Source organism: Neocloeon triangulifer, unplaced genomic scaffold (genome assembly GCF_031216515.1).
Source record: "Neocloeon triangulifer isolate White Clay Creek 2 clone unplaced genomic scaffold, ASM3121651v1 ptg000008l, whole genome shotgun sequence".
NCBI classification, from domain to species: Eukaryota; Metazoa; Arthropoda; class Insecta; order Ephemeroptera; family Baetidae; genus Neocloeon; species Neocloeon triangulifer.
Window position 1 is genome coordinate 2,163,274 of NW_026775550.1, and position 25,509 is coordinate 2,188,782.

At 33.2% G+C, this 25,509-nt stretch overlaps 2 protein-coding genes across 3 annotated transcripts in view; both read right to left on the reverse strand.

Annotated features, from left to right (window-relative positions):
- Positions 1-1,344: 1,344 nt before the first annotated feature.
- On the reverse strand, positions 1,345-15,494 carry LOC132194734 (popeye domain-containing protein 3-like). 2 transcript variants are annotated; one of them, XM_059616200.1, is made up of 9 exons: positions 15,359-15,494; positions 11,007-11,110; positions 7,149-7,307; positions 5,888-6,069; positions 5,656-5,787; positions 4,540-4,647; positions 2,812-2,964; positions 2,557-2,689; positions 1,345-1,700 (listed from the first exon to the last, which is right to left on the reverse strand). In XM_059616200.1, the coding sequence occupies exons 2-9, from the start codon at positions 11,080-11,082 to the stop codon at positions 1,519-1,521; spliced, it is 1,125 nt and encodes a 374-aa protein (XP_059472183.1). In that variant the 5' UTR covers positions 11,083-11,110; positions 15,359-15,494; the 3' UTR covers positions 1,345-1,518. The 2 variants fall into 2 exon arrangements, with proteins under 2 accessions (XP_059472183.1, XP_059472182.1); XM_059616199.1 differs by lacking the exon at positions 15,359-15,494 and adding an exon at positions 13,185-13,257.
- Positions 15,495-16,187: 693 nt separating this feature from the next.
- The window catches only part of LOC132194626 (uncharacterized), a 54,291-nt gene continuing 44,969 nt past the window's right edge, over positions 16,188-25,509 (reverse strand). Inside the window, exons 6-7 of the mRNA XM_059616029.1 lie at positions 22,148-22,363; positions 16,188-16,973 (exon numbers count right to left, since the gene is read on the reverse strand). Coding sequence (XP_059472012.1) covers positions 16,918-16,973; positions 22,148-22,363 — 272 coding nt within the window. The 3' untranslated portion in view covers positions 16,188-16,917. The remainder of the gene's footprint in view (positions 16,974-22,147; positions 22,364-25,509) is intronic.

Here is a 25,509-nt window from a genome sequence, read left to right on the forward strand (position 1 = left end):
AGACCAACGCCACCACCGATCACTTTCGGCCGCACCAAAAAACGCCGATCGCACAGCCAAAATCGTTTTCATTTCAGAAAAATTTGCATTATTTAAACAACCGAGAAGAATAATTAATTTAATAAAGAATTCAGACAAAAATCAGATATACTTACAATTGGACCAATAATATTTTTTTCAAAAATTGTCAAGATGGATAAAAATTTAGTAATTATATCCCCTTGAGGTTGCTGAGAAATTTTCTTTCATTTTTGGATTTTATTTAGAATGAAAAACAATAATTTCAATGCAACGTAGGCTCCAAAGATTTATATGACTTTAACCTGTATCAATAAAAATTCTTCAGTCACATGAGCAGAATATATAGATTTTAAATTTATACATTATAAAAGTTAAAAAAATAAATATACAATATACAAAAAATAAAATTAACAATTACTAAAAATTAGAATATTTTGTAAAACAATTTAAATTAAATTATTTAAAACTAATTATTTATAAGTAATTTATTACTGTACATGTAATAAATGTAAATATAAAATTGTTCTTCTTTGCACATTAATTAAAATTTATAAAAAAAAATCATTTTTAATCGCAACAAAATTTGTCATTAATTTCTAGTTTACTGTTTTCATCATTTTATTGTAAGCAGCACGCAAACAACCAAGAAAGAAAGTTGCATTGAATTCCGTAGTAATTATAAATGCGCACCCGCAATCAAGTGAAGGTGAAGGTCGATAGCAGCTGGAAAAGCGGCGGTTCGTCGAGATTGTTGCCATAGCGCGGATTTGGTGCGTTTGTTGCAAGGCCGCCGGCTCTGTTCATTTTTTTTCCACCCCTTTTCATTCATATCACGCATTATGTTAATGTGCGCCAAAAATAAAATCGAGAGATTGCATCTTGACATTAAAAAACACCTGACTTTGCACTCCAAGTAGTTTAAAGTGAAAAACCAACATTGTTTCCATCATCAATCATGATCAAAAGCAGCTGATTCAACAGTTTATGTTCATGCAAATCAACTTAAAAATATGTAAATTTACACAATTTACATTTTGATTCATAACTTTTTTTAAATTATTTCTTTTCCCGAGCAATATTGCAATTCAGGTCACCTTTTATACTTTTTATTTTAAAGATGTAAAACTTGCGGATATGAAGGAAAATTTCATAGTAAAAATTATTTTAATAAATTAAATTTCCTGTGCATTTCCATTAATATTATTAATATTTTGTGGTTCAAGAAAAATTAAAACTCACATGAAAGCTGTTTTTATTCCTCAAAATTCTAAATTATCGTTGAAAACAGTTGAAGGAAAACTCAAAGAATATCTATTTCAGCTTATTTTATTCATTCCTATTTAATTCTGGTTATCAGCAGTCTGTTTTTTTTTTTTTAATAATTCTCCAAACAATTTTCTTAAATCCGACCTCAACAGAACAATAAGCGCCTGGTGTTAACGGCCGTATGCAATAAGTGCGTCACTGCGGTTCAGCGGGTTGCATACATGCGTCGTTTCAAAAGTTGTGGTCTGGCGTGTGGTGGCCGTGGAACTTGGAATTGGTGTCCAACCAGCTCTGCACGCCCGACGCCAAGTCGTCGGTCGACGGCAACTCTCGCAGCGGCTCCATCTGCAGTCGGCCGTTGGGCAGCAGCAGACCCGTCGTGTCCTTCACAGTCGGAAAGTTGCCAGCAAACACTGGAATATAAAAATTGACGCGAGCAAAATCAGAGAGAGAGAGAGAAATTGCGGCCAGCTCATAAATATTAAATCAAGGCAGATGTTTGAGAAAAAAAGAAATTCTGCATAAATTCTTAACTATGATTTAGAATTTTTTAGCATAAAATGACGCAGGTCTTTTCAAAAATGGGTTTATTTATAAAATATTATTAATAAAAAAATATATAAAGCACAGAACTTGAACAGAAATGCTTTTTTGGCATTTTATTTCTAATTTTCAAGAAAATATTAATTCTGAAAAAATTGTGTCTCTGTTTCAAATAAATGTAAAACTATAAGCAAAAGCAACGACTCAATCATTTCTAAAAGTCTATTTAAAAAGTTTGAAATTTTCGAGACTTTTTTTAATTTTTGGGTCCATTCGGAGCAAAATTTTAATTTTTTACTTTGATATTTCTACTAGTTGGCAAAATTTAGTCAATATTTCAATAGAAACTGCCAGCAAATAATTTTTGAAAAAAATTAAATAGAGTTACCAGAAAGCATATTCTGATCTAGGCTTGTGGTTCTATCTTCATTTATTATGTAAAATTTAAAATTTGATTCATAAATCTTTATAAATTTTGGAAAACGATCCATTAAAAAGACTTTTTTTATTATAATAATAAAAAAAAAAACTATTTCTGCGGTACTTCCAAACAAAAATTTTTACGTAAAAAGTTCCCCTTTTTTGGTCACTTATTTAGCTTAATTTATGTAATTAATATATTTTATTTATTTAAATACTAAACAAGCAGAAACAAAACAACAAAATTTATAGTTTTTATAAATATTTTTTTTTTTGGGTCAGGCACGAAATAAAAATTCATCTTACTTGTGTCGGCAAATGTGCTATGCTTTATGCTGCGCGGCGGATCTTTGTATTCGCCAGCAGCCATGGAGCCGAACGCCGCGGAACTGATGCTCGGCAGTCGGATATCCAGGTGAGACCCCCTCGAGGTCATGAGCTGCATGCAAAACACACACAAATTCGGCCAGTCAATACTTTCCTTTCAGAGGAAAATAAATCCGAGCAAACAACCAATTATTTGGGCGTGGAAAAATACAAAAGGAGGAAATAAAATGTCACCTTGGTGTTCATGGTGTACAGCTTGGTTGTGATGTCGCGCGCAATCAGCGTCGTAAGTACCGTGGCCAAGTACGGCTCTTTGACGAATAGATATTCGAGGGCAGTTCTCATCCAGTAAACGTAGCGGCAAGAAGTGGCCGCCACTATTGACACCTGATAATCAAATCGATGATTTTTCATTGAAATTTTCCGCCAATTGAAAAGTATAAACTGATATAAAAAAATAAAGCTAGTCGAACTGAATAAATTTATTGCTATTTTGGTCTCACAATCGGCATTATTTATCCGTTGAAACCTGAATTAATAATTAAATGGTTGAAATTCACATTAATTGGTGATATAATTTCAATCTCCCGTCAATTTTTGTCCAAATCTAGTTAAAAATTATTTAATTTTTTAAATCAAGAAATTTGAATTCTCAGACAATTGTTATAGTGTGCGTGTGTTTTTTCTGTTCAAGTTAGTGTAGAGTAGTTTGTGTTGTAAAGTGTAAATTAAAAGTCATAATTTTGGTTTGTATATTCCATTCTTTAAAGCCAAGTGTTTCTCGCACAGTTTTAGTAAATCCACGGAAAAAACCTCTAAAAAAAAGAAATTTGAAGTTTGAAATAAAATTGACAAAAAACGACCATCTTTTTAATCTCCTTAATTTTTTCAGTTAACTAATATTTTAAATTTTGGAAAAATCTCCTGAATAATCGTTTCATTGGCTGAATATTTGGAAAAAAACACCAAAAGCAAGTTATCAAAAACGCTATTTTTATACACAAATTGGATCAGCAAAATTTCATTATTAATATCACTTTCATTGTTAGGAGGGGTCTTGTCATTAAAAATTAAATTTTCTAGTCTTTTATCAATTCAAAATTAATTTAATCTCATAAAGAACAGTCCAAAAACGGATTAAAATTTAAAAAAAAATTGCCAAGCACTTCTTCTAAATGATTTTAATTTAGTATTTAAGCAATGCGGATAAAATGAACCTTGCTTATTTATTACGATTTAAAATTTTAATCCAAATAAAGTGGACATTGTGGAATTTGATCCGCAGCAAACGCATGCACGAGATAATAATTCAAGAGTCGACCTCTTTGAGTCTGCGGCATGAAAAATGCGGCGGGCCGCGCGACGAGCTCTTGACTAATGCACGAGATCGCATTACGGACGGGCTCATCGCATTAGACACGAGACCTCCTCACATGCAAAGTGTTTGCACATGAGGCTGGCTGGCGGGCGATGAGAATTAAAACTGCGAAAGAGAGAATCTACTCTCCGCTAATTAAAATGCTCTCGCGTGAGTGGCATTTGAGCAAAAACGCCGCCGCCAGGGCGTTTGTTTTTCGGCCGCAAATCATTCTTCAGATGGGCGTTGTGCAGTTGTCGGCGCAAACGAAAGAATTAGAGAAAAAAAAATCGAGTCAAACAACGTAATCGCATGCAAAACGCAAATTTAAAATGTAAATTATTGTTTCTCAGAGTTTGGTGCGAGGGGAGGATTATTTATTTATTCTCATGAATATTTCATGCAAATTAGGCTCACTGCGGCGGATGGGGTCTTTTTGATCTCGGAAGTTTGAGCAAAATTTTTGCTAGTGGTGATGCCTTTTTGTCCAACAATCTCTTTTTCTAAATAATTGTTTTTCAAAAATTGAATGTAAACAATGTATTTGTAAATATGTGGACAAATAAACAACATTAATAATAAATTTCGACGCTCTCCCGTTTTACCTTGAATTTATCCTCGGTGTTTGCCTTGCTCGATTCGAACTCAGGCGAGTCGAGGAATTCGCACGGCAAGATGTGATGCAGAAATTGTTGATCGGACAACACGTTGATCTGCAAAAAAAAATTGGGGAAACTATATGAGTTAATTTGTGATTTTTTTAATTTATTCAATCTGTTAAGGTACATTGAGTGTGGTGCTCTGTAAAAAACATGGGATGCATCAAAATGTAGATATTAAGACTATTAAGAGCAAAATTATAATTTAGTGTGTTATTCCAAAGGTGTGGAGGTTAAAAAATTTTACATTAATTTCCTCGTTTTTAATCTTTGAGATTTCATAATTATTTAATTACATTTTTTAATTTTCTCAACAGTCTTCAATTCCCAAAATAAAAATGAGGAATATTGGTTATTGGTAAATTTTTTCCATTTCAGTGTCAAATTAAGGACTCCTTATTGACATAGTCAAATCAAGTCATTACAACAATGGTTTGTTTAATTTCCAATAATTGCCCAAAATGGCTTCTAAAGACTTGATTTGACTATGTCAATAAGGAGTCCTTAAATTATACTCAATTTTATGTTTTTTCCCGCACTATAATTCATGGAAGGCGCCAGGCAGGATATGTCAAGAATTGAAACGTCAAAGGAAATTTAAAAATTTATATTTGAAAGAAAAAGATTGCGAAATGGAGTTTTTTTTATCATTTTGGCTTACAATTTGGAGTGATGGAGCAAAAGAAAGTTTGAAAATTAAAAGTACAATATTATTTTAAATAATTTTTTCTATTAAACTAAATCATTTTCAACGATTATTGCAGGTTGATTTTATTATGAAAATTAAAAATAATAATAAATTTTATAATTTATATTTTAATACTTTCTTCTAGAAGTATTCAAAAAAAATTATCAAATCTGACATTAAATTGGTAATTTGATTTTATATTTTATAATTTAATACATATATAAAGATTTCCACGCTTGGTTGAATTTAACTTAAAGAATAAAAATATATTTTGCTCGGATTTTGTCAATTTTCCTCTTGTTTATCAAAAGTTATTGATTAAAAAGCTTAATTATATTAACACAAATATCATTTATTCTAATCAAATAACGTGCCTTTCCTGAAATGAGCAGCCCAAGTCGGTCGGTTTTGGTCAAATTCTGCATGGCGTAGGCCTCGCCGGCGTGCAGGGACATGATTTGCGCGAACTCGCTGTTGACCATTCGTTTGAACGTGGAGCGCGACACCTGCAATCAATCGCAGTTGAGCCGCGTCTTTTTCAACGTTGCGTGCGGTCGGACCGCGCACACATCACGTACCCCCTTGACAAAGGGGTTGAAAACATACCTTGAACGGGTAGAAGAGGGTGAGATAAACGTCCTCGAGCTCGGCGTCGAACTTGACCGGCCGCATTTGATAAATTATCGAGAGCAGTTGGCCGGCGTTGAAGAAGATGAAGGCCAAGTTCCAGGTGAAGATGTCGGCAGCGCAGATTATGTTCCACGACCACGTGCAGAACAGCAGGAAACCTTAAGGGAGAAAGAATTGCAATTGGCCGTTGAATTTATGTATGTGGGCAATGCGGTAGTTTTTATCGTGCATAAAAAATGGATAAAATAAAATGTATAGCTTGATTTTTGTAGTAAAAAAAATGAAAATTGTTACACCTAAACAATCAAAAAACAATCAAAAACAATTAAATTTACAATTAATCATAAAGAATTAATTTTAATGGAAGGATGAAAGATTAAAATTAGAGAATATTTTCATTGGAACATCTAAATAGTGGAAAAATATTCATGATTGTCTCTTAATTAATATGAAGTTTAATGGCTTTCATAAATCCATAAATTCATTTTAATTGTAAGAACTCAATTGCTTTTGTTTCAACGCTTCAAACAAAGCCTTACATTTTCCTCACCACTATTTTTTTCAAACTTTTAAGAAGCGTTGAAGGAACGAACACCTTTTTTTATCAAATTTCCAATTTAAAAAAAAAATTGTTATTTTTTCATAAAAAATTGATTTATTAATTTCATTTTAAACGATTTTGGCTTGTCAATCTTCGGAATAAAAATTTCGATTACACACTTCTTAATTCTTCTTTTAATAAGTGGGACATTAAGCGATTAAAAATAATTGCAATTAAATTATTCTATGGAAATTTCTCCAAGGTTTCCAATTCAGAAGAAAACATTAAAGGGTTAATAAATGTTGTGCTTAAAAATAATCTCAACTCCAATCAATCTATGCGATATGCATAAATAATCTCGGGTCACATTATTTTTAGCGTTTCATTAAGATGATTACGAAACAACCTGATCGCATTAGCCGCAATTTTTCTTTCAACAAAACGCACGCGTCGTTCGTTCTCGAAACATGCAAGTCTAATTTCCTGTGACACAGAAAATATGCCACGATGGAATTTTTCGTTTCCGCCCCAACAATGAGAACGCGTTTCAATGTCGGCCGCTTTTAACGAGACAAGGTCGCCGCCGGCGAGAGTGATTATTATTTTCAGTGTTTTTTATTAAAAAAAAAAAAGAAGTGGCGATGGAAAAGAAAATATAAAAATGACCGAGTGGGTTTTGGGGTAAAAGCGACCTGCCTAGCGTAAGGGTGGCATGCATGAAAAGTATGCCGTGTCGAGAATTGGGCGCCAAGTAGGAAATCAGAAAGCAAACGTTGGCCAGTTGAAAGAGGACGTGCTGCGGGTCTTTCCACTCGACGCACCAGTTCAGCCCTCCGACGTTGACTTCAGAAAAAACTGAAAAAAAAATATCATACAAAATTAATAAAAACCATATTTCATAAATTTTTATTATAATTTTTGAAAACAAGTTATTAAATTTTAAATAATTATAACATATTATTTATTTTATTTGGTACTCAATTTACATAATTATTATTGTTCTTTCTTTTTAAATTGATTTTAAAAACCAGATTATATATTTAATTATATTTTTTTGTATTCCCACCTTGTGGAATGGATTGAGTGAACAAGTAAAATAATGCTGAATACAATCATAATCCTGATGTTTTGAACTTTGGTACATTGTATTATTTGCATTATTATTATTATTATTAATATTATTATTGATCTTTATTGACTTATGAAGCGTCGCCACGATAAGATAATAAGTCGCGAATATATGAGATAAATGAATTTTTTCCAATTGCTAAATTTTTGCCATGTTCAGAGGCATCAAAAGATAAAATAAAAAGTAAAAATTTTCTGGTGTGAATTTTTCTGCGACCTAAATAAACACAGGGACATGTTCTTTGCAAAAGGATTAATTTTTATCAAAAAATCTAGAATTAATTTACACACAAAAAGGGAGGATGAATTGCTTTGCGCGCAGCTCTAATCCTCTCAAATTCGGACTGCCGTGTGAAAAAAATACCACATTTACACTTTCGCAACGTCCAGTGCTAAAGCCGCTCTATCTTCTGTCACGACAGCAAAAACAATATAATACGATCAACGGGAAAGGGAAAACGCTTTATTTACACACAATGCAGTTAGCGAGATAATAAACGACTGCGTGTTTTCAGCGGCCAGTCCATCAACAGCAGTTGCATCGCAGAGACGCAGAAATAAAAAGGAAGCGAAATGACAATAATGATGACAAACAAGGAGGAAACGGAACGGTCTAATCTCGCCGAGGCAAAAACCGAATGAAGTCAATAAAGTGGAGAAATGCTGTGGCAGCACAATTGAGTACTTTTTATTATTACAGCGTTGATTATTTACAACGGGCGTAATGATTATTGCTGCCGCCGGGCGTAAAGGGTTAATCTTGTGGTCTCGTCCTCTTGCGAATAAATGATATAATGTTGTTGACAAAAAGCCTTTTGTGGATAATAAAAGTCAATTCAAAACTATCTCAATCAGAAAATTCTTCTCTTGACGATTTTTGTCCAACAGGCTTGGGTGAAAATTTACTTAGAAAAAAGTCATTTTTCAAAGTGGAGACTGAGATATTTTTATTTCCTTCCACTAAACAATGCTTACAAACTGAAATAAAATTCAACTTTGTCGTCAAATGGAGCTCATTGTAAGGGGCTATTATTCATTTTGATGTCAAAATTTAAAACGCAATTTTCCAATTTTGAAGAATTGAAGAAAAGCTTCTGCTACTGCTTTCTTATAAATGATTCATTAAAAATTTTAATTATTCAATGCTTCAAAAAATTACTGAAAAATTTAGTATTCTTTAAAAATTTGAATTTCTAGGTTGGATTATATTTTTGAAAAATTTTAAAATTTTCATTTTTTTATTGATAAAAGCTTAAAATGGGTGAATTATTAAAAAATAATTACAAAATTTTTATATTTATGAAGAGTTCAAAATATATTTCAATCAATTTTATAGCCCGCCTCCGATTTTGATGAAACTGGCACAAGGGCTAGGCTGGGACGTGTAATGATCAGTTTTGGCGGAATTTCGTGCTAATAGCCCCTTTCGACCTCTTTACAGACGGCCAAAGTTTTTTGAGGTAGGCCACCCGTGGGTCCTGTCTGTCAAGATTTTGCATAAAACACCTGAAATGGGCTAATCTAGGCAATTTCTTGACAAACAGGATTCGCGGGATGCCTATATCAAAAGAAAAAAAAACCAGAAATGGGGCCAAAAGGAGGCATTGGCACAAAATTTGGCTGCAGTCGTTCTATCCCTGCCTAGCTCATGTACCAATTACCAATTTCAACCAAATTGGAGGCGGAAAAATGAGGTGGCCTCCTAGTAAGATGTGTTTTTAGAAGAGAATCAATATTCCATAAATATAATTGAAAAATGAGTGAAGAAAACGGGCTCTGTACTAAATTTAAAATAAATTATTTGGAAAAAACGGGACTACCGGTTTTTGTTACCCAATTACAGCAATTTCATGAGCAGGAAAAATACTTTTCCTTGCTAAAGCCGTTTTTGTTATTTAAAAATACTTTAATTTTTCTGTATGAAAAAATGACTGTGGTTTTTAGTCAAATCGTCAGTTTCAAATTGCACCCTAAAATAATTTTGACTTATTTTGCTTATTTGAAGTTTCCAACATCATGGAAAAAGAGATGTTTAGGCGAGAAACGCGTTTTCACTGGACTTTTTTGGAAAATAGGTCTTTGAACATCAAGAATGCTTTTTGTTAACAACAACAATAAACCGGAGGGACAAGAAACGCGAGGGCAGGGCTCGGCCTGCAAGAGATTATGGTCATCAAAGTGCCCTGCTCTCGGCTGCCTTGCAGATTATAACACAAACCACGCGTGGTGTTTGCCCCGTTTTATTATCACTTGGCACGGTTTTAGCAACTCTCGCACTTTTATCTCTCCATCATTGCGGCAGAGGCGGTGCAGCCTAATGGCCCGCCGACATTATGCGCAAAATCACTCGGAAAAATGTGCCTTTGATGCACACATCACGCGAGTCATTTGCGTCTAGACAACAGGAAGCGAGCAAACGCTTGGAAGAGAGCCGAGCTTGTTGTTTGTGGCCCGACCGACTTCTTTTTGGCAACTTCGTCGAGAGCACGACAAATTTCTAATGGTTTCCAACGCTCATTTAAAGCGATAAGACGATAAGAGCAAAATGCAAAATCAATATTACGATTTGTGGTAAAATGTTAACATAATTCAGTTTTCAGTTTTCTTTTTATTTGCAAATAATATTTCTAACAATAAATGAAAAGTTAAAAAAAAAAAAACATTTAAGCTCGGTGTTTTAAATTTTTAATTCTTCATTTCTATTGCAGTTCATATGTAAAATAAAAAATTTACACATTAAACAATGTTAATTAATAAAATATATTTTTATACTTTTAATAAAATTAATTTATAAGTGCGCAATTTTCATCACAACATTTTACATTAAATTATTTATTTTTATCTAAACCTTTATTATCATTTATAAATTATTAATTGTGTTTTTTTTTATTCAAAACTTATATTCTAATTATTAATGTGCTTGAACTATAGAAAACATTTTAAAGTTACACATGAAAATAAATATATTCTTCTCTTGAACAATATCATCTAATAAAATTATAAAACAAACTTGGTAGGACGCGTATAGGAGTTATTCACTTAAAATTGGTTTAATTCTTAAATATTTAAATAAAAATTAATTGGATTAATGCAAGTCCAGCCAAGTCCAATAAATTTGTATTAACTGGTGCTTATGCAACGATAAAAGCAAGTTCAGTGAGTCAAAAACTCCACCAACTCCAGTTTTTTACACATATTTTTACGTGTAATTTTTTTTTTAAATGACATTCACGCAATAGTTCTTAATTTTGAATATAATTGAAAAATAAACCCAGCAATGTGCCCCTTGACTTAATTTATTTTCCTTTGACATTTGAAGATCCACAATAAAGCATTTTTATAATGAAAGTCAGCGAAGATTTCTAACATAATTCATTATTAGACCTTTTACTTGATGCCAGACCAATTTGGCACGCGTGGACTTACCTGGCGGCAGCGCCGTGAGATTAGCGGGGTCCTCCGTGGTCTCCAGAGTCGCGTTCGCCTCCATAGGGGTGGTCATGGCCAAATTAACCCATTAAGTCGTCGACCTGCAGCAAAAATTAAGAAAAGAGTGATTTGGAGGATTAAAACTTTTATTGCGGTGAATCAAAAAAAGGGTTTTTCTGTTCAAGCGCGTTGAGTGCGTTTTGACGGATAAAGATCGAGACGTTTGATGATGTTTTCGCCGTCGTGATTTGTGCCGAATGTCAAGCGAGAGGGGCGACTTTGTGTGTTTTCGAGCTGCGCCGTTCTGGGGTTGTAAAAATCAGTGGGCCAGATAAATTGGGCCGTTCTGTTTTACGAGAAAAGCTGTTTGCGTTTTAATGGCAGATTTGGCCGAAATGCAAATGGAATCGACGTTGGAACCGAGAGGAGGCTTCAAAAAGGAAAATTTATGAGACAAAACTCCGCTAAAATTTTCGTGAATAATTTAGGCTTGGGAAATTTGCAATAAAAATAAAGTAGCAATGGAAAATTCATTTCCGCAGGCAAAGTTTTGTTAACATTGAATGTATAAAGTTCTGATGATATTTATAAATGCGAAGAACAAAAACAAATATGGATTAAAATTTTAATTAATTTTTATTTTAACTGTAATTAGGGAAGATCAATTGCAATTAACATAGTATCCTTGAAGGTGCTGTTAATTTCATTATTAAATTAAACAAAAAAAATTAAAAAAGTAAAACCAAAGCCATACAAATAGAACTGATTTTGTGAAACTGCAAACCGAAAGGCTTAAATAAATTACAGTTTAATTAATTAGTACTGGTGACTATGAATTTAATTATTTCCCGTTTCGTGTAGTTTCTTTGCTGTATAAATTCTCAATAAATTACTGGTTTAAAATTTGATTTTTTCACCTGGAAAAAATATTCAGGTCATGTTACTCATCCCACCATAATTATTCTACTTTAGAGTTAATAATAAGCATCATTTTGCTCCAAATATTTTGTTTCGCAGGTTGCATAGTAAAATCTTGAAAAACTCTTTAAAGTCTCCCAATACTGAAAGTGAAAATAAGGTTTTCTTCTACGAGTAACACGTGTGATCCAGAAGGGCCCTGTTAGAATTGTGAGTCGATTCGAACTTTCAAAAATAAAAGTGATGTAAACAATGACAATGATTAAAATTTAATTTTTAGTGATATATTTAGAAAAAAACCTTTACATTTTAATACTCATTAGTTATTTTAGTATAAAACGATTGATACGGTAAATTATATATTTAAGGATTTTATGCTTATTAATATAAACAAAGAACAAAGAATTTTAAAATTAATAAATTCATTTTAATTTTGCTCAAGATGATAAATAAAAGAAATTTTGACGTAAAAAAGGTTTTGGATAATGTGAATGTGTGTAAACATTTAAATAAATTTAATATAAAAATATTATAAATTCTTCTTAATTAATTCTTCTAATTAAAAATATTTTGGGGCAAAAAGAATTTTTTTCACTTTTTCTTATTTTACCGATCAAAACAAAAACGCTTTTGCTGCAGTGATATTGTGGTTTGGGCAACAATGGCGCGTTTATATATTAAATCGTTGCTGCCGAGCAATAAAACACGCATGAGACGAGAGAATGAGAGAGAGACGGACGCACTGGCCACTTCCAATTCTGTCGATTTTATTGCAACTATTTGCACTGCAGTCGGCGGCGGCGAATCGCGAGAAAGAGAGACTGGCTTTGGCCCCAATAAATTCGAACGGCGCCAAAGCAAAAAGCCCAGCGTTTTATTACCCGGGTCTCGAAACAAAAGATCAAAGGTCAGCGAGTATTTGCGCAGGATCCGCAGCCGCCGGTCTTTGCCGAGCCACCAAAATCATATCAATTCCGGTTCGCGAAATACGGACCTCGCAAATAATTCACCCCTTTTTTACAAAATAAATTTTAAAAATAAAAAAATATTCCTACAAAAATTAAAAAATTAATTATAATTTGTGTCGTGGAATTCACTTTTGACTGAGATTTAATAAAATGTTGTGGTTTGGGGACCGAGGGGTGAGAGACAAAGCAGGGGGTGGTGTTTGAGGGGTGAGAGAATAAATCGCGGTGCGCCTATTGCGAGATTAAAAACGAGTGGCATTAGGCGTGGACTGGTGCGCTGGTTGCCTACCTGTCCGCCTCCGCCGGGAAACATCCGCAGTGCCGCCGTCGCCTCGCTGTTGCCACCCCTGCCCATGTGCACCCTCTGCCCGCCACCCCCGACGGCGGCGTTCGGCCGCTGCTTCGCGCTCGGCCGACAGGCGGCTCCACTCCCTCGGCCGCCGCGAACACGCGCTTCGAAAAGCAAGCTCGAGATGGCTCGGCACTGCCTATAAAACTATGTAAAATCAAGTTTCTCAATTAGCTTTCGCGTTTTTGGGACTTACAATGGGCCGTTTGAACATTTAGTTCAAAACAAAATTAAATTAGATCACTCCAAATATTTTTATAATTTTCATGCATTTTTTTTTTTTTTTAGTTTTTTTGTCAATACTATCTTATTGTTAGTGAAAAAAAAAATGATGACTTATCCTTGTGGAAAACACTTTTAATTCAACGAAAAAGAAGTTTTGGTGAGACCAAATTTTATATGCTAGACGAAAAGAAAAAAAAATCTGGAAAATCTTTAAATTATCTTAAAATAAATCGATTTTACTAACAAGGAGAAGACCAATTTTTTGAAATAAATTCGATGCATAATGTTTGATACAATTAAGTCAATTGAGCTTTAGGAAAAAAACCAGGGTTTGTCAAATTTGTTGAAATATGAAATAATTTTCAGAGGAAAACCAAAAATGATGTGGTATATATACCATATCATTTTATATATAATAAAAATTTACTATTATATCATTCATCTCAAAAATCAGAAAAAAAAATTTAAAAAATATAATTTTGAAACTAAGTTTGATGCTACAATCATTAGTTTGGTTTAAAAATCATTATTCACGTGAAAAAGTTTCAAAAACGCGTGTACACCAACTAATTCTAGAAAGGTTAACAAAAACAAAAACAATTTAGACAAACAATAATGTTTAAAAAAAATTTATACAGCTATTTCTCATATATTAATTGTATTTTACTTTTATTTATTTGTTAAATTTAATTTTATAATATTTTAAATAATAATTATTTTATTGAATTTAATAATTAATTATATATATATACTTCAGTTTTCCAGTCTGTAATATTAAAAAAAAATTAGCAAAGAAAATAGAAGATGTAAATAATAAAATAATTGACGCTTGCTAACAAGCCTTGAACAGAGAAACAAACTTAATTGTATTTCATATAAGTCGGACTCTTAATGCATGTAGGGAAATAAGTTACATCAGTATAAATTTATTTTAAAAATATAATATGATAATATGATCTTTATTCATAGTGTTGAAATTAATTTTTTTCATAAAGTATAGTAATCTTGAACCCAATAATTGTAAGCAAAATGAATAAAGAACAATTTGAATGTTAAACTTTGTGTTCATTTTTGGATAATAAGTCTTCGAGCAAAAATTTTGAGCACGAGATTTTTTCCGTCTTTTCTTTTAGTGCCGCGCGATTCCATTTGTGTTGAGAGAATCACAAAAGTATTCAAAAAAACTGTTGATTGAATAAGGAAAATATTTAAATGAAAAAAGTGGACAAATCTCTGAAAATTATAAGGAAGAAGCTGCTTTAGAAGGGTGTTTGTGTCTGTCCCAATTACGAGGTCGAAAATGCTTGTTTCGATAGCAAGATAATTATTCAGGGGAGACACATTCCTTTTCTATTCCAAATAAAAAGAAGCGAATGGAGGTCGTCAGGCGGCGCGAGGCTCAAAACTATTAAACGACATCAATTTGAGTGCTGCACTCTTAAAGGCTTGATTGATATTGATTAGAGGCTAGGAATTCTTTCTAGACCACCCAGGAGTCGAAGGGACATAAAAAACGGCGAGAGCGATAGAAAGACCTGTTTTGTCATTTGCACGCGCATTAAATAAAAGATATTTGTCGTGGAGGAGGAGGAGGAGGAGGAGGGATCATTTCGCACTCTAATTTGAATTTGTCCGATTCGAGTAATTAATTCGTCCAATTATATTATTTGATCCCGAATAAGAAAGAAAAAAAAACGAGAGAGGAAAAGGCGAGTTTGCGAGAAAAGGCGTTTCGAAGGAGAGCAAAGAAGAAGAAGTCGAGCGCGCGGCGGCAACTTTTGTCTTTCACAAAGGAGCAGCGAAATTCCGATATAATACTACCGTGGGAGCTACACAACTCTGGCAGATACACTGCCAGATAGGGCAAGGAAATTTGTTTCCTTTTATACCTTGATGTCTTCTCTCTGTGATGTGCGGAATAAAAGAACAAAGAGGCGTAATTTCAAAAGAATTGCTCGAGATGAAAGCAGCTTTGCTCGTCTCGCGCGTATCCCGGCAGCTATACTGTGTGTGCACTTTGCCAGCTTATTTTGTGAAATATTTATTTATACGCGCCACACATAAAAGAAGAAGAAGAAGTGTTTTGCGTGTGCAAACAACACACGTGCGCGCGCTTCTGCGAATTTCTTAAGCCCCGCGGTGCGCTACGTTTTCTTCCTCAAAATTTTCGAAATTTTAAAAATTTCGTTGAGTATTCAAAGAAAAAAGATTTCCGTTTTTCACCGAAATTAAATTTTATGATTCGGTTTGGGCCTGATAGAATAATAAACAGATTTTTAGTTCCATTCAGTTTTAAGCAAAATTTGGAGGCTGATAAGTTGATTTATTTTGAAGAATAATATTTTTAATTGATTTGTCATCTCTTGTTTTAAATTCTGACCACAATTTTATTTATTGTTTGATAAATTTGTATAAATTGTGCGCCTAACATGACAAGCATTTATTTTTTTCAATAATTTAAATAATAATTCACTGAAATTAATGTAAAGAAATATATATTTACGTTTAAAATTTTACTTTAAAATAAAAATTATATTAATTTAATAGTGTAAAAAACAATAATTATAAAATATATTAAAATAATATGTAATAAGCAAATGCTTTTATTATATTAATCAAACACAAAACGTTTTTTCCATAATAGTACCTTTCAGGTCCTTCGTTATAATATAATTTTTTGTTCATAAAAATTATAAATTAAAACCAATATAATTTTGCTTTCATGTAATAATTTTTATTGAGTTTCGTAATAATTCCAACTTTACAATAATACAATGTTTCATTCTTCTGTTACTAGAAATTCATTTGAGCACTTAATTAGCAATTAAATAAATTGCTCAATTCCTTTTAAATAAACTCTACATTATTAGCACACATGCTTCAATAATTAGAAGTGCTCTTACTTTGTGTAAGACTTTGAACAAATGAACAAGTTAAGGTCCCTTAAGTTTCAGTGTTTCAGCTAATTTGGCTGCAAAGGTAACTCAAATTCACATAACCTCCTCGCTTAATTAATTGTTCCCGAGCGTTGTCCAACTCACCAAGGACAAAATTTTGAGGATTCCTAAACCGACTTATACAGATATGAGGGAGGAGTTCGCATGCCTCGCAGAGAGCTTCTTGCAGGACGAATTAATTCATTTTTAATTTCTCTCGCAATCGATAGACATCAAAATAAACAAAACACACTTTGGTTCCAGGCAAATAACTAAGAGTGTGAAACCAAACAAGTAATGGCGCGACAGGAGGTGCCGCCGAGAAATATTTCAATCTAGGAATGTTGTTTGACGGCGAACTTTGTAAAAGAACAATAAATTAGGGGCATAATATAAAGTGAAATCGATTCACAGCTTATTTATCAATAATATATGGTAGGTCACTAGCAGGCTTTAGGTCATGATAACGTCTTGAGATCCGCGTCTCGTTGCTGAGTCAAAAGGCAACCCTTTTAGTACCAGTAATCGCGCTGGTGATGCTGAGGCACAGTCGAAGAGGGGCCACTACCTGCAAACAATCACACAAATATTTGTTATAAAACTGCAAAAATATGTCAAAAGGATTTTTTTTAAATAATCCATAAACTTCAGATTCTGCAAGAATATAAATTATTAGTAAATTCTGAGACAGTTTTATGGAGGTTATGCTATATAAAATAAAATAAATAGAAACTTCGATTAAATTAAATAAATTTCATTTTATTTTCTCCCATCGTGTCAAAGAAATTCCAAATTAACTTCTCTTGAGTGCCAACTTTCTAGCTCAAGTAAAAATAATTAGTAAAAAATAGGATTTCCTCTTTGAAGAAATTGTTTATGTTGAAAAAGGGCATTAATTTTCAGGTTTTTCACTTTTGAGAATTAGATAATTTACATCTCAGGGTTGCAGACCATGACTGAAACTGGTTGAGCAGTTTTTTTTTTAAGAAAACTAAATTTTCATGAAGGACTTCAATTCAAGAGACTGCACTTTTGTGAAATTTATTAAATTAATAATTATGTAATACAATAATTTTAAATTTGTTTGAAGAAGTTGACACTCGAGGGGATGATCATGGAAATGAAGAGATTGGGCTTTTTCCTCGATGCAGAAAATTGTCTTTTATTAAAAAACAATTATGGTTCATTTGTTATGGAATAAACAACAATTTTCTGCAACGAGGAAAAAGCCCAATCTCTTCAGTTCCAATAATTTTAAAAATATACTGAATGTACAAAATCAGTTTTTTTCCCTGTTAATGAGCAAATTTTCAAGTGAGATTGATAAATTCATGGTCCTCTAGCATACATTGAAGATTGATTATGTGGAATTTATTAAATGAAAATCCTAATTTGACTTGCTACGTCATTTATCTTTATAAATCTTAAGATACATGTAGTGCCTTATTATGATGAGCAATCAAGACTTGATTTATATATCGTTTTTAAAATGGGCAAATTATTTTCGCTGTTAATGAAAGATATTATGCTAATTGTGAGAAGTTGAAATTGTTGTAATAGCAGAAAATATTAAATAATATATTTAATTATGTTTTATAAAAGAAGCAATAAATAAAAAAATAGAGAATAAAATTATTAAATTAATTCATAAGTTAAAATATTTATTAAATTTGTAAAAAATGTAGATTTCCTCTGGCAATCATTGTTCGTCTTAAAAGAAATTACATAATTTTAATCAAATGAACCAAAAAACTATTAAATGCTGGTCAAAAACAAGTCAAAAGGTCAAATATATAACAATTTGGCAATTTCATTTAGTGTCGAAATATGCATTTGATGAAATTCGCCAGAATATTTTAAATAATCAAGCATTTATTTCAATGACATCAAAAATTTGTAATTTTTGAACAATCTCTTATTTTTGGCCGGCCGCTAGACTAACAATAAAACGTAACTTTTCCCTTATTTTATTAAAAAGAAAAGTCCTTATTGTCAGCTGAAATTTTGCTCGAATAAAGTAAAATGCGAGGGCGTGTTTTAATCAAAAAGATAATTTCCCTCTTTCTTTACGCGTTTTATGAGAGAGACACAGAGAAGTCGTAAAACGGCAAATTGCAAAAGGTTTGCTCGGGGAATAAGGCGAGGCAAGAACAAAAGAATGGGGAGCGAGTAAGTAATATCGCTCCATACATTAAAGGAGGCAGAGAGAGAGAGGAAGAAAGAGCGGCCTTTGGGCTTGTTTTTTATTTGTCAGCGCAGGAGAGAGAGAAAGAGAGAGAAGAGTGACCCCGGCAGCAGGGCAGGACATTAGTGCGTTATTTGGCGTGTCCGTCCTGCGAGAGCGAAGAAGAAGCCGGAGTGACATGCTACATAATGGCTCCTTTCAAGCGTTTGATGCGAAATATATTAGGTTTTCAGGCTGGCTGCGCGTTGCGAAAGGGGATGGCGCAGGGCGCCTCCGACCCAAACTACCCCTGCCTGCACCACCAATACATGTGATGAAGAGCGGCTCAACACATACACACGCTCGCACATCACATCACGTATATATATTGCTGCTGCCATCTCGCTCTCTCGCACGCCAAAGTGCTCTGCAGAGATAAACGACGAAATTGAGAGACTCTCCCGCCAAGCAAGATCCTTCGCCGTCTTATTTTCGCTTTTCTGCCTGACAGTAATCTATAGAAAAGACTTCCTTGAAAATCAAATTTAACAAACATAATTTACGGTGAATTGAATTTAAAATAATGAGGGTTAAAATAAAAATAAAATAAATCATCTTCCGCCACGCAGAACACCAAGAAATATGCCACAGAGGTGGCGAAGAATAAAAACAATGCATTTTTTCTATACTTTTTGCTCTAGACCTCACGCTGGCCAAAATTATCATAAATATTAACATAGCAACATTTTGTGTAAAAAATGGTTTTATGCAAAAATGTCTTCTTATAATTTTTCGCCCAAAAAACTGCTAATTCGATGCAAATAATTTGAAAAAATTAATTTTAGTACTAATTTTCGTCAAAATTATTTAATAGCTCAAACTGTCGAAACATGTAGAGCAGGATATTGTTTTTTTTTTTCTTAATCAACAAACAACTCAAACAAACCATTGAGGAAAAGCAGACTATTAATTCAAAGCACCATGAATCAACCCTAAAAATCATGAAATTCCACCACAAAAATAAAATTTCAGAACAATATTTCTTAAATAAGATCCATGAAAATCAGCGTAATTAAAATTTGTGGAGCACAATTTTAATTTGTCAAATTGATAACAGGAAGTTTCATCACTTGAATTCAGATCAGCACTAAAGAAAACCGTTAACTGTAATGGCTTTTATTAGGTCAAAATTACAAAGATTAAATTTCATCTTAAATTCCATGACTATTAAGACAATATTTAAAAATAAAAATTGAATATTCAATTAATATTTGCTAACAAAAACTTTATTACATAAAAAATTTTTCTTTTGTAATTTAAGTGGCCAAATTTCGTTCGAATTTGAAGCTTAAAACACTTCTTCATTTCTTCAGTTATAATTTTTAAGTCTAATAATTTTTTTTATGTCTTTTATTTAAATCTAATTTGAAGCATTACTTATGACACAGAGACTTCATTTCATATCTTGAATTTTTTAAAGTCTTTTTCATTGTCATTACAAATATCTATTTGAGAAAAACTAACCTCTGTTATAATGTTATTATAAACCATAACAAAATTTGTTTGAAGAAATTGACACTTGAGATCATCACGAAAGTGAAGAACTCAGGCTATTTCCTAAAAAGAGTTCTTCTCTTCCATAAGAAAATTGGTTTTTCATTAAAATAATTTTCATCGGTCACATTGAGGCCGACGGAATTTCTATGAATTATTGTAATAAATATTCGACAAAATTTGACCAATCAAAGTCAAAACTAAATTTAGATGATAACCTTTGCGTAAATCATCAATATGGATAAATTTAGATCGAATTTATGCAAATGAGTATCAACATTTTGGTATTAAATTTCATCAGTCGGCGGAATTTTCCTTGAAATCTGGCAGAATTTTCCTCCTCTATCCAGGAAAATTACACTAAATTTAGGGATTTCCTCGTTCTCATATTTGCTTTTGAGCCTTTCCTTGTTCTCGCTTCTAATCCAATGCGTCAAGTGCGCGATCTCCTTGATTCAAAGTTCAAATTGAAAAGTATCATATACAATCGCGTTCGAGTCTCGCGCAATCCTCTTTTTATTCCTGTCACGTGTGCAATAAAAAAAGAGCAGAGAATGGAGGAAGAGGAGCGAGCGAGCGACCCATCTCATTGATGTGTGAGTGTGTGTGCAATAATATGAGACACTTGATATTACTATCTTGTCCCCTCAAAACCTACCCTTCCCCTGCGATGCATCACCGGCTCGAAATTGCATCCGAAAAACGATTCCGGCGCCAACAATCATCAATCTTTTCAAAAGGCACTTCTAAACTAAACCTTCTGTTTTATCTCATTTTTGGGTTGCGGAAAACTTCATTTTTTGAATTTTTTTCCCAATTTTTATCAAAAACTCCTTCTGGAAATGATTCTGATTTAAAATATGTGAGACTGCAAGAAGAACTTTCGAATTTTTTTCAGGAATTTTTTTCCCATTTTAATGTTCTAGTCTATTTTCAGAATCTTAAAAAAATATATATTTCGAATTTACATTTATATCAAACACAGGGAATATCTCTTCAATTTCATGTAATAAAGAATTTATTTTGGAAAATTGACCTACGTACTTAATCTGAAAAAAACGTTTCTTGACCCTTTTTTCTTCTTGAAAGTTTTTTTACACGGGTCGTATTATATTACAATTTGAATCTAGAGAGACTTTTAAACATTTAAGTAGGAAGAAATGAAAGATGTTTTTTAAAGAAGCTCTTGAAATTAATCCCATTTGCATTGTAATTGCAATGTTTGACCTCCCCACCGCTTTGATATCAATTACTCTTCTCCCCTCGGCGACCACCCCCTTTGCATTTCATTTTATTACACGCAGCACGTCCGCGTACAATAATAATTAAAATCTCAACAAGTCGCCCGCCCGCCCGCCCGCGCACTCATCTCACCCCACCCTCCCCTTTGACGTGTGACCCGCAAGAGGGGTGTTTTCCACCGCGCTACGTTTATTGCCGGATATGCATTCAATGACGCGGGGGTAATTCGCAATTTATTATTATTTTCCTTTGATATTAATTCTGTAAATAATACTCGACACACTCACAATGGTAATGCGCTTTTAATTAAACGCGCGCTCGGTGACCTCGTTCCCGACAACGACCTCCTTCCAACCTTTGTTATATATTGAAAATCGTACAACAGAATTCTCATTGTTTGTAATAAAATCGAAATTAAACATTGATTTTCTCCTTTTCAACCTAATATTATAAATGAACTAAATGTAAGCCCAAATATTTCTTTCTTCATTAAAAGTTGATGTTCTTAAATGATCTTTTTGACAACAAAATCGCATATTTTTCTTTTATTTGAGTTGGTATTTTTCATGCTGCGAAGAAATAAAAAATTACAATTAAAATTGTCACTTAAATTCACTTAAATTGATATGAAATACCGATTTTTCCCTTTAAAAAAAATCAATATTCAGCTTAATCTTTCAATAATTTTTTAGATTATTGCTTGCTTTTTTTTAATTTGCCCTATTTTGTATTTTTAGTTTGAACTTAATAAACAGCAATTGAAATTAAAACTGTGGCTGTACCTGTGGTGATGGTGGAGTTGAACTGGAAGGCCTGCTGTCCATGGGCAGTCGAGTGCTGCAAGGGTGTGTTGGGACAGGACACGCTGTGGTACTGGCCACTCCAGTAGGCGTTGAACGCGCTGTACGAAGGCAGATGTTGGCCCTGGGCGAGTGGGGGCAGCATTTGCTGGTTCCACGGATGGTGGCGATGGCTTTGGTTCAGGTTGGCGTATGGATCTGAAACACACACAAAATAAGAACAAAATTTAGTTTTTTTCTTTCTAAAATCGGTGAAAATTTTATTAAAAATTGATAGATTTTTGTACACAACAGAAAATTTAATTGAAAAAATAAAATTTTGCCTCTTCTCGAAAAAGTTAAACCCAATAATTGACAGAACAGGTAAAACAATTATGATTTTTTTATCCCGTTTCTTTGCAATATTTCATAAATTAGAAATTGACTTAATTTATTGTTCGAAATCTAATTATTTTTAGAATATGAAATTATTGAGATTTTTAAATATGGTTGAAAAGAAATTAAATAGTTTTAAATTTATTGATCTGGCTCAAAATCTTTTAAAAGTTAAAAATATTTTGCTACATTTTTGTCTCAAAATCTTACAATTAGTCTGATTCATCAAAGCCTTCATTAATTTTAAAATAAAATCTTTGCTGATGTAAAGGAATGAGTGGTTTACATGGGTGATTTCCGATCGATTAGCGTTTAAATTTAATTGGATCACGGCTCAATCGGAGGAGCGATTAATTGGCGGCACTTGAAGGAAAAGCGCGAATTGCTCGGGGTTGCATAAGTGGGCAGGGGGACCAGGTGCCTTTTGTTTTGGGCTTGAAGTAAGAATATATGTATAATTGGTGTGCAGTGCACGTAGCTCTATTTGGCGGCGCAGCCGACCAGTTTGCCGCGATGGCATGTCAAACACCCTTGCCGTGACGGCTTACGCGCGCTCCGGCTGACTGGCTATCTCATAAGAGAGCCGCCGCCGACGAGAGAGAGAGAAAACCTGCGCCGCATAGTAATTCGCCCTTCCTTGCCTCCTCATTTGCATAGATCTGCCGCCACCGCTCTTAGGTCTTAATTTAGGAGCACAAAGGGGCGACTCCCAACTGATTTCGGATCTCTCGCTTTAATTAATCACTTACTTTGAACCTTCGAAACGGTCCTCGGCGATTTTTAAAGTAAATGTTCTGCTAATCATCAGGGACATAATTAAATTCCAGCTTTGAAAATTACTCGGGACCTTTTTTAAAAAAAAATTATTTTTAATCTACAAAAAAGAATTAAACAAAAACAAATACTTTGGGCAATTCAATAGTTTTAAAAATACCCAAAGAATACTGGAATACTAAAAAAATTTTATCAATCTGGGGCAAAAGTTCTTTTCAGTTCAATGCATACAGTTTAAAATGGTAAACTGGACTGATGGGTTGATCTTTCTTCCAATTTTAGAATGAAATCTTAAAAGTGGCGAGATGCTGTTTTTGTACAACAAAAAAATATAAATTAATCAAATAATTAAATTGACATATCATTTTAATATTATTCTTATTGTTGCTATTTCTGCAAGGCCTACCTGTGGCAGAATTTGTGATAAGTGATAAGAACAAAAACTTAGTCAACCGAGACTCACTGCGGCGGATGGGGTCTTTTTGATCTCGGAAGTTTTAGCAAAATTTTTGCAAGTGCCTTTTTGTCCAACAATCTCTTTTTCTTAAATGTTTTTTTTTTCAAAAATTGAATGTAAGCAATGCTTTTGTAATAATGTGGACAAATAAACAACAATAATTTAAAATTAAATTTGAATTCTTATCCATTTTGCTTGGAAATTTGGCCTTCTTAAAATTATTTATGTTGCACATTGAAATTTTTTTGGCATTATTTTGTTTATTAAAACCCATTGGAGTGCAACTGGAAATTTCTATTTCAAAATTTTCAACTACCACTTCACAATCATCCGTTTTCCAAGATAAAAAATTCATCGAAATTTTATTCATGTATAGCAAAATGTTAGTCTCATCGCGAGTTTTCTTGATTTTTCCTTAAATTGATGCATTACTTCCAAATACTAAATAATCTTCACAGTCATTACATCAGTAATTAAGGATGTTTGGACAATTATGCTGAAATATTGCTGCAATTTTCGACAGTCAAAATATTTTTAATTGACTCCCTACGCGATTTACAAATCTTTCGCAAGCCAAATCTTGTTCAATAATCACACTACCATCAAAATTTATAAAATAATATGTCCATGCAACAATAATGAAAATAATAGTTGTTTAAGACTATTTAAGAATCTTTAATAACGGGAATAACATCAATAATTATTTATTATACTTTTTAAATTTGAAAAAGATTAATTAATAAAATTAAATATTACTTAAATTTTTAAAAGTTATTGAAAATATTCTAAATAATTATAAAATAATATATGTTTAACTTTTTCTTATTAAAAAATCCAGGAAAATCTCTGATATAGAAAATCTCTTTCCAGGAACGGATTTGCAATCGATAAAGCGGTTCGCGTGAAATTGAAACTTATTATTTTTTTGGTCGGTGCAAAATGTATTATATTTTGCTCTGAGGAAGCTCGTGACGGACAACGTCAAAGCGCACGGGCTGGAAAAGGCATGTGAGGAGAGCAAAAAGCGAGCAGCGCGTTAGAAGGTTTTGTGGTGTGTGCGGAATAGACTTTCGAGGAAAGCGGCTACGGCAGCAAAAGCTGCACAAAGTAGTTTTCGGCGGCGCGCGGTAAAAAAGGAGGCAGCCACTTTTTCAAAGGAGCCGCCAAATTAAAGCTCGGCACACGAGAGAGACAAAAACAAATAAGGCACTGAGCATCTCTCGCTGCCGGATCGGTGTTCCCTGCATTAATTGGCAACATGCAGAGTATTATACGAAATTGCAGCAAAAAATTCATTAGCGAGACGTGAGAGAGCACGAAGAGATGGTCGGGCCGCTCAAAGTCGAAAACAAACGGCCCTTTGTTAAGTTTTATGGGCCCTAAAACTCGTTGCTAATAATAAGTTATGCGCCGCTGATATTTGCACGGCACCTTTGGCAGGAATATCTCGCGAGCCTCATCAAAACGGGCGCTTTTCGCGTATCATCAAAGGGACACAACTTTTATTCAAATGTTTCATATGAAACTTGTATGTGTATAAATATATATTTTGACCATAACTTCCAACGCGTAGTCGCAAAACATGCCACTTTATTAACCGGTAGCCTAATAAAAGGAATTTTTATTAGTCACATGCGAATCTGCCGGCGTGCTTGGAATACTTTCTTGCTGCGCTTATAATTCCACCCTGCGCGACGACGCATACTTGGATGTGGGAAAATTGCAATTTACGCACTCG

What these genes read in the sequence shown, in the direction of transcription:
- LOC132194734 (XM_059616200.1), bottom strand. Translation starts at nt 11,082, where the DNA reads ATGACCACCCCTATGGAGGCGAACGCGACTCTGGAGACCACGGAGGAC. An exon ending in GCATGCCACCCTTACGCTAG is followed by an intron (nt 6,070 to 7,148) that starts GCAGGTCGCTTT and finishes TTCTCCCTTAAG; the next exon opens with GTTTCCTGCTGTTCTGCACG. An exon ending in TAGCACATTTGCCGACACAA is followed by an intron (nt 1,701 to 2,556) that starts GTAAGATGAATT and finishes TTTATATTCCAG; the next exon opens with TGTTTGCTGGCAACTTTCCG.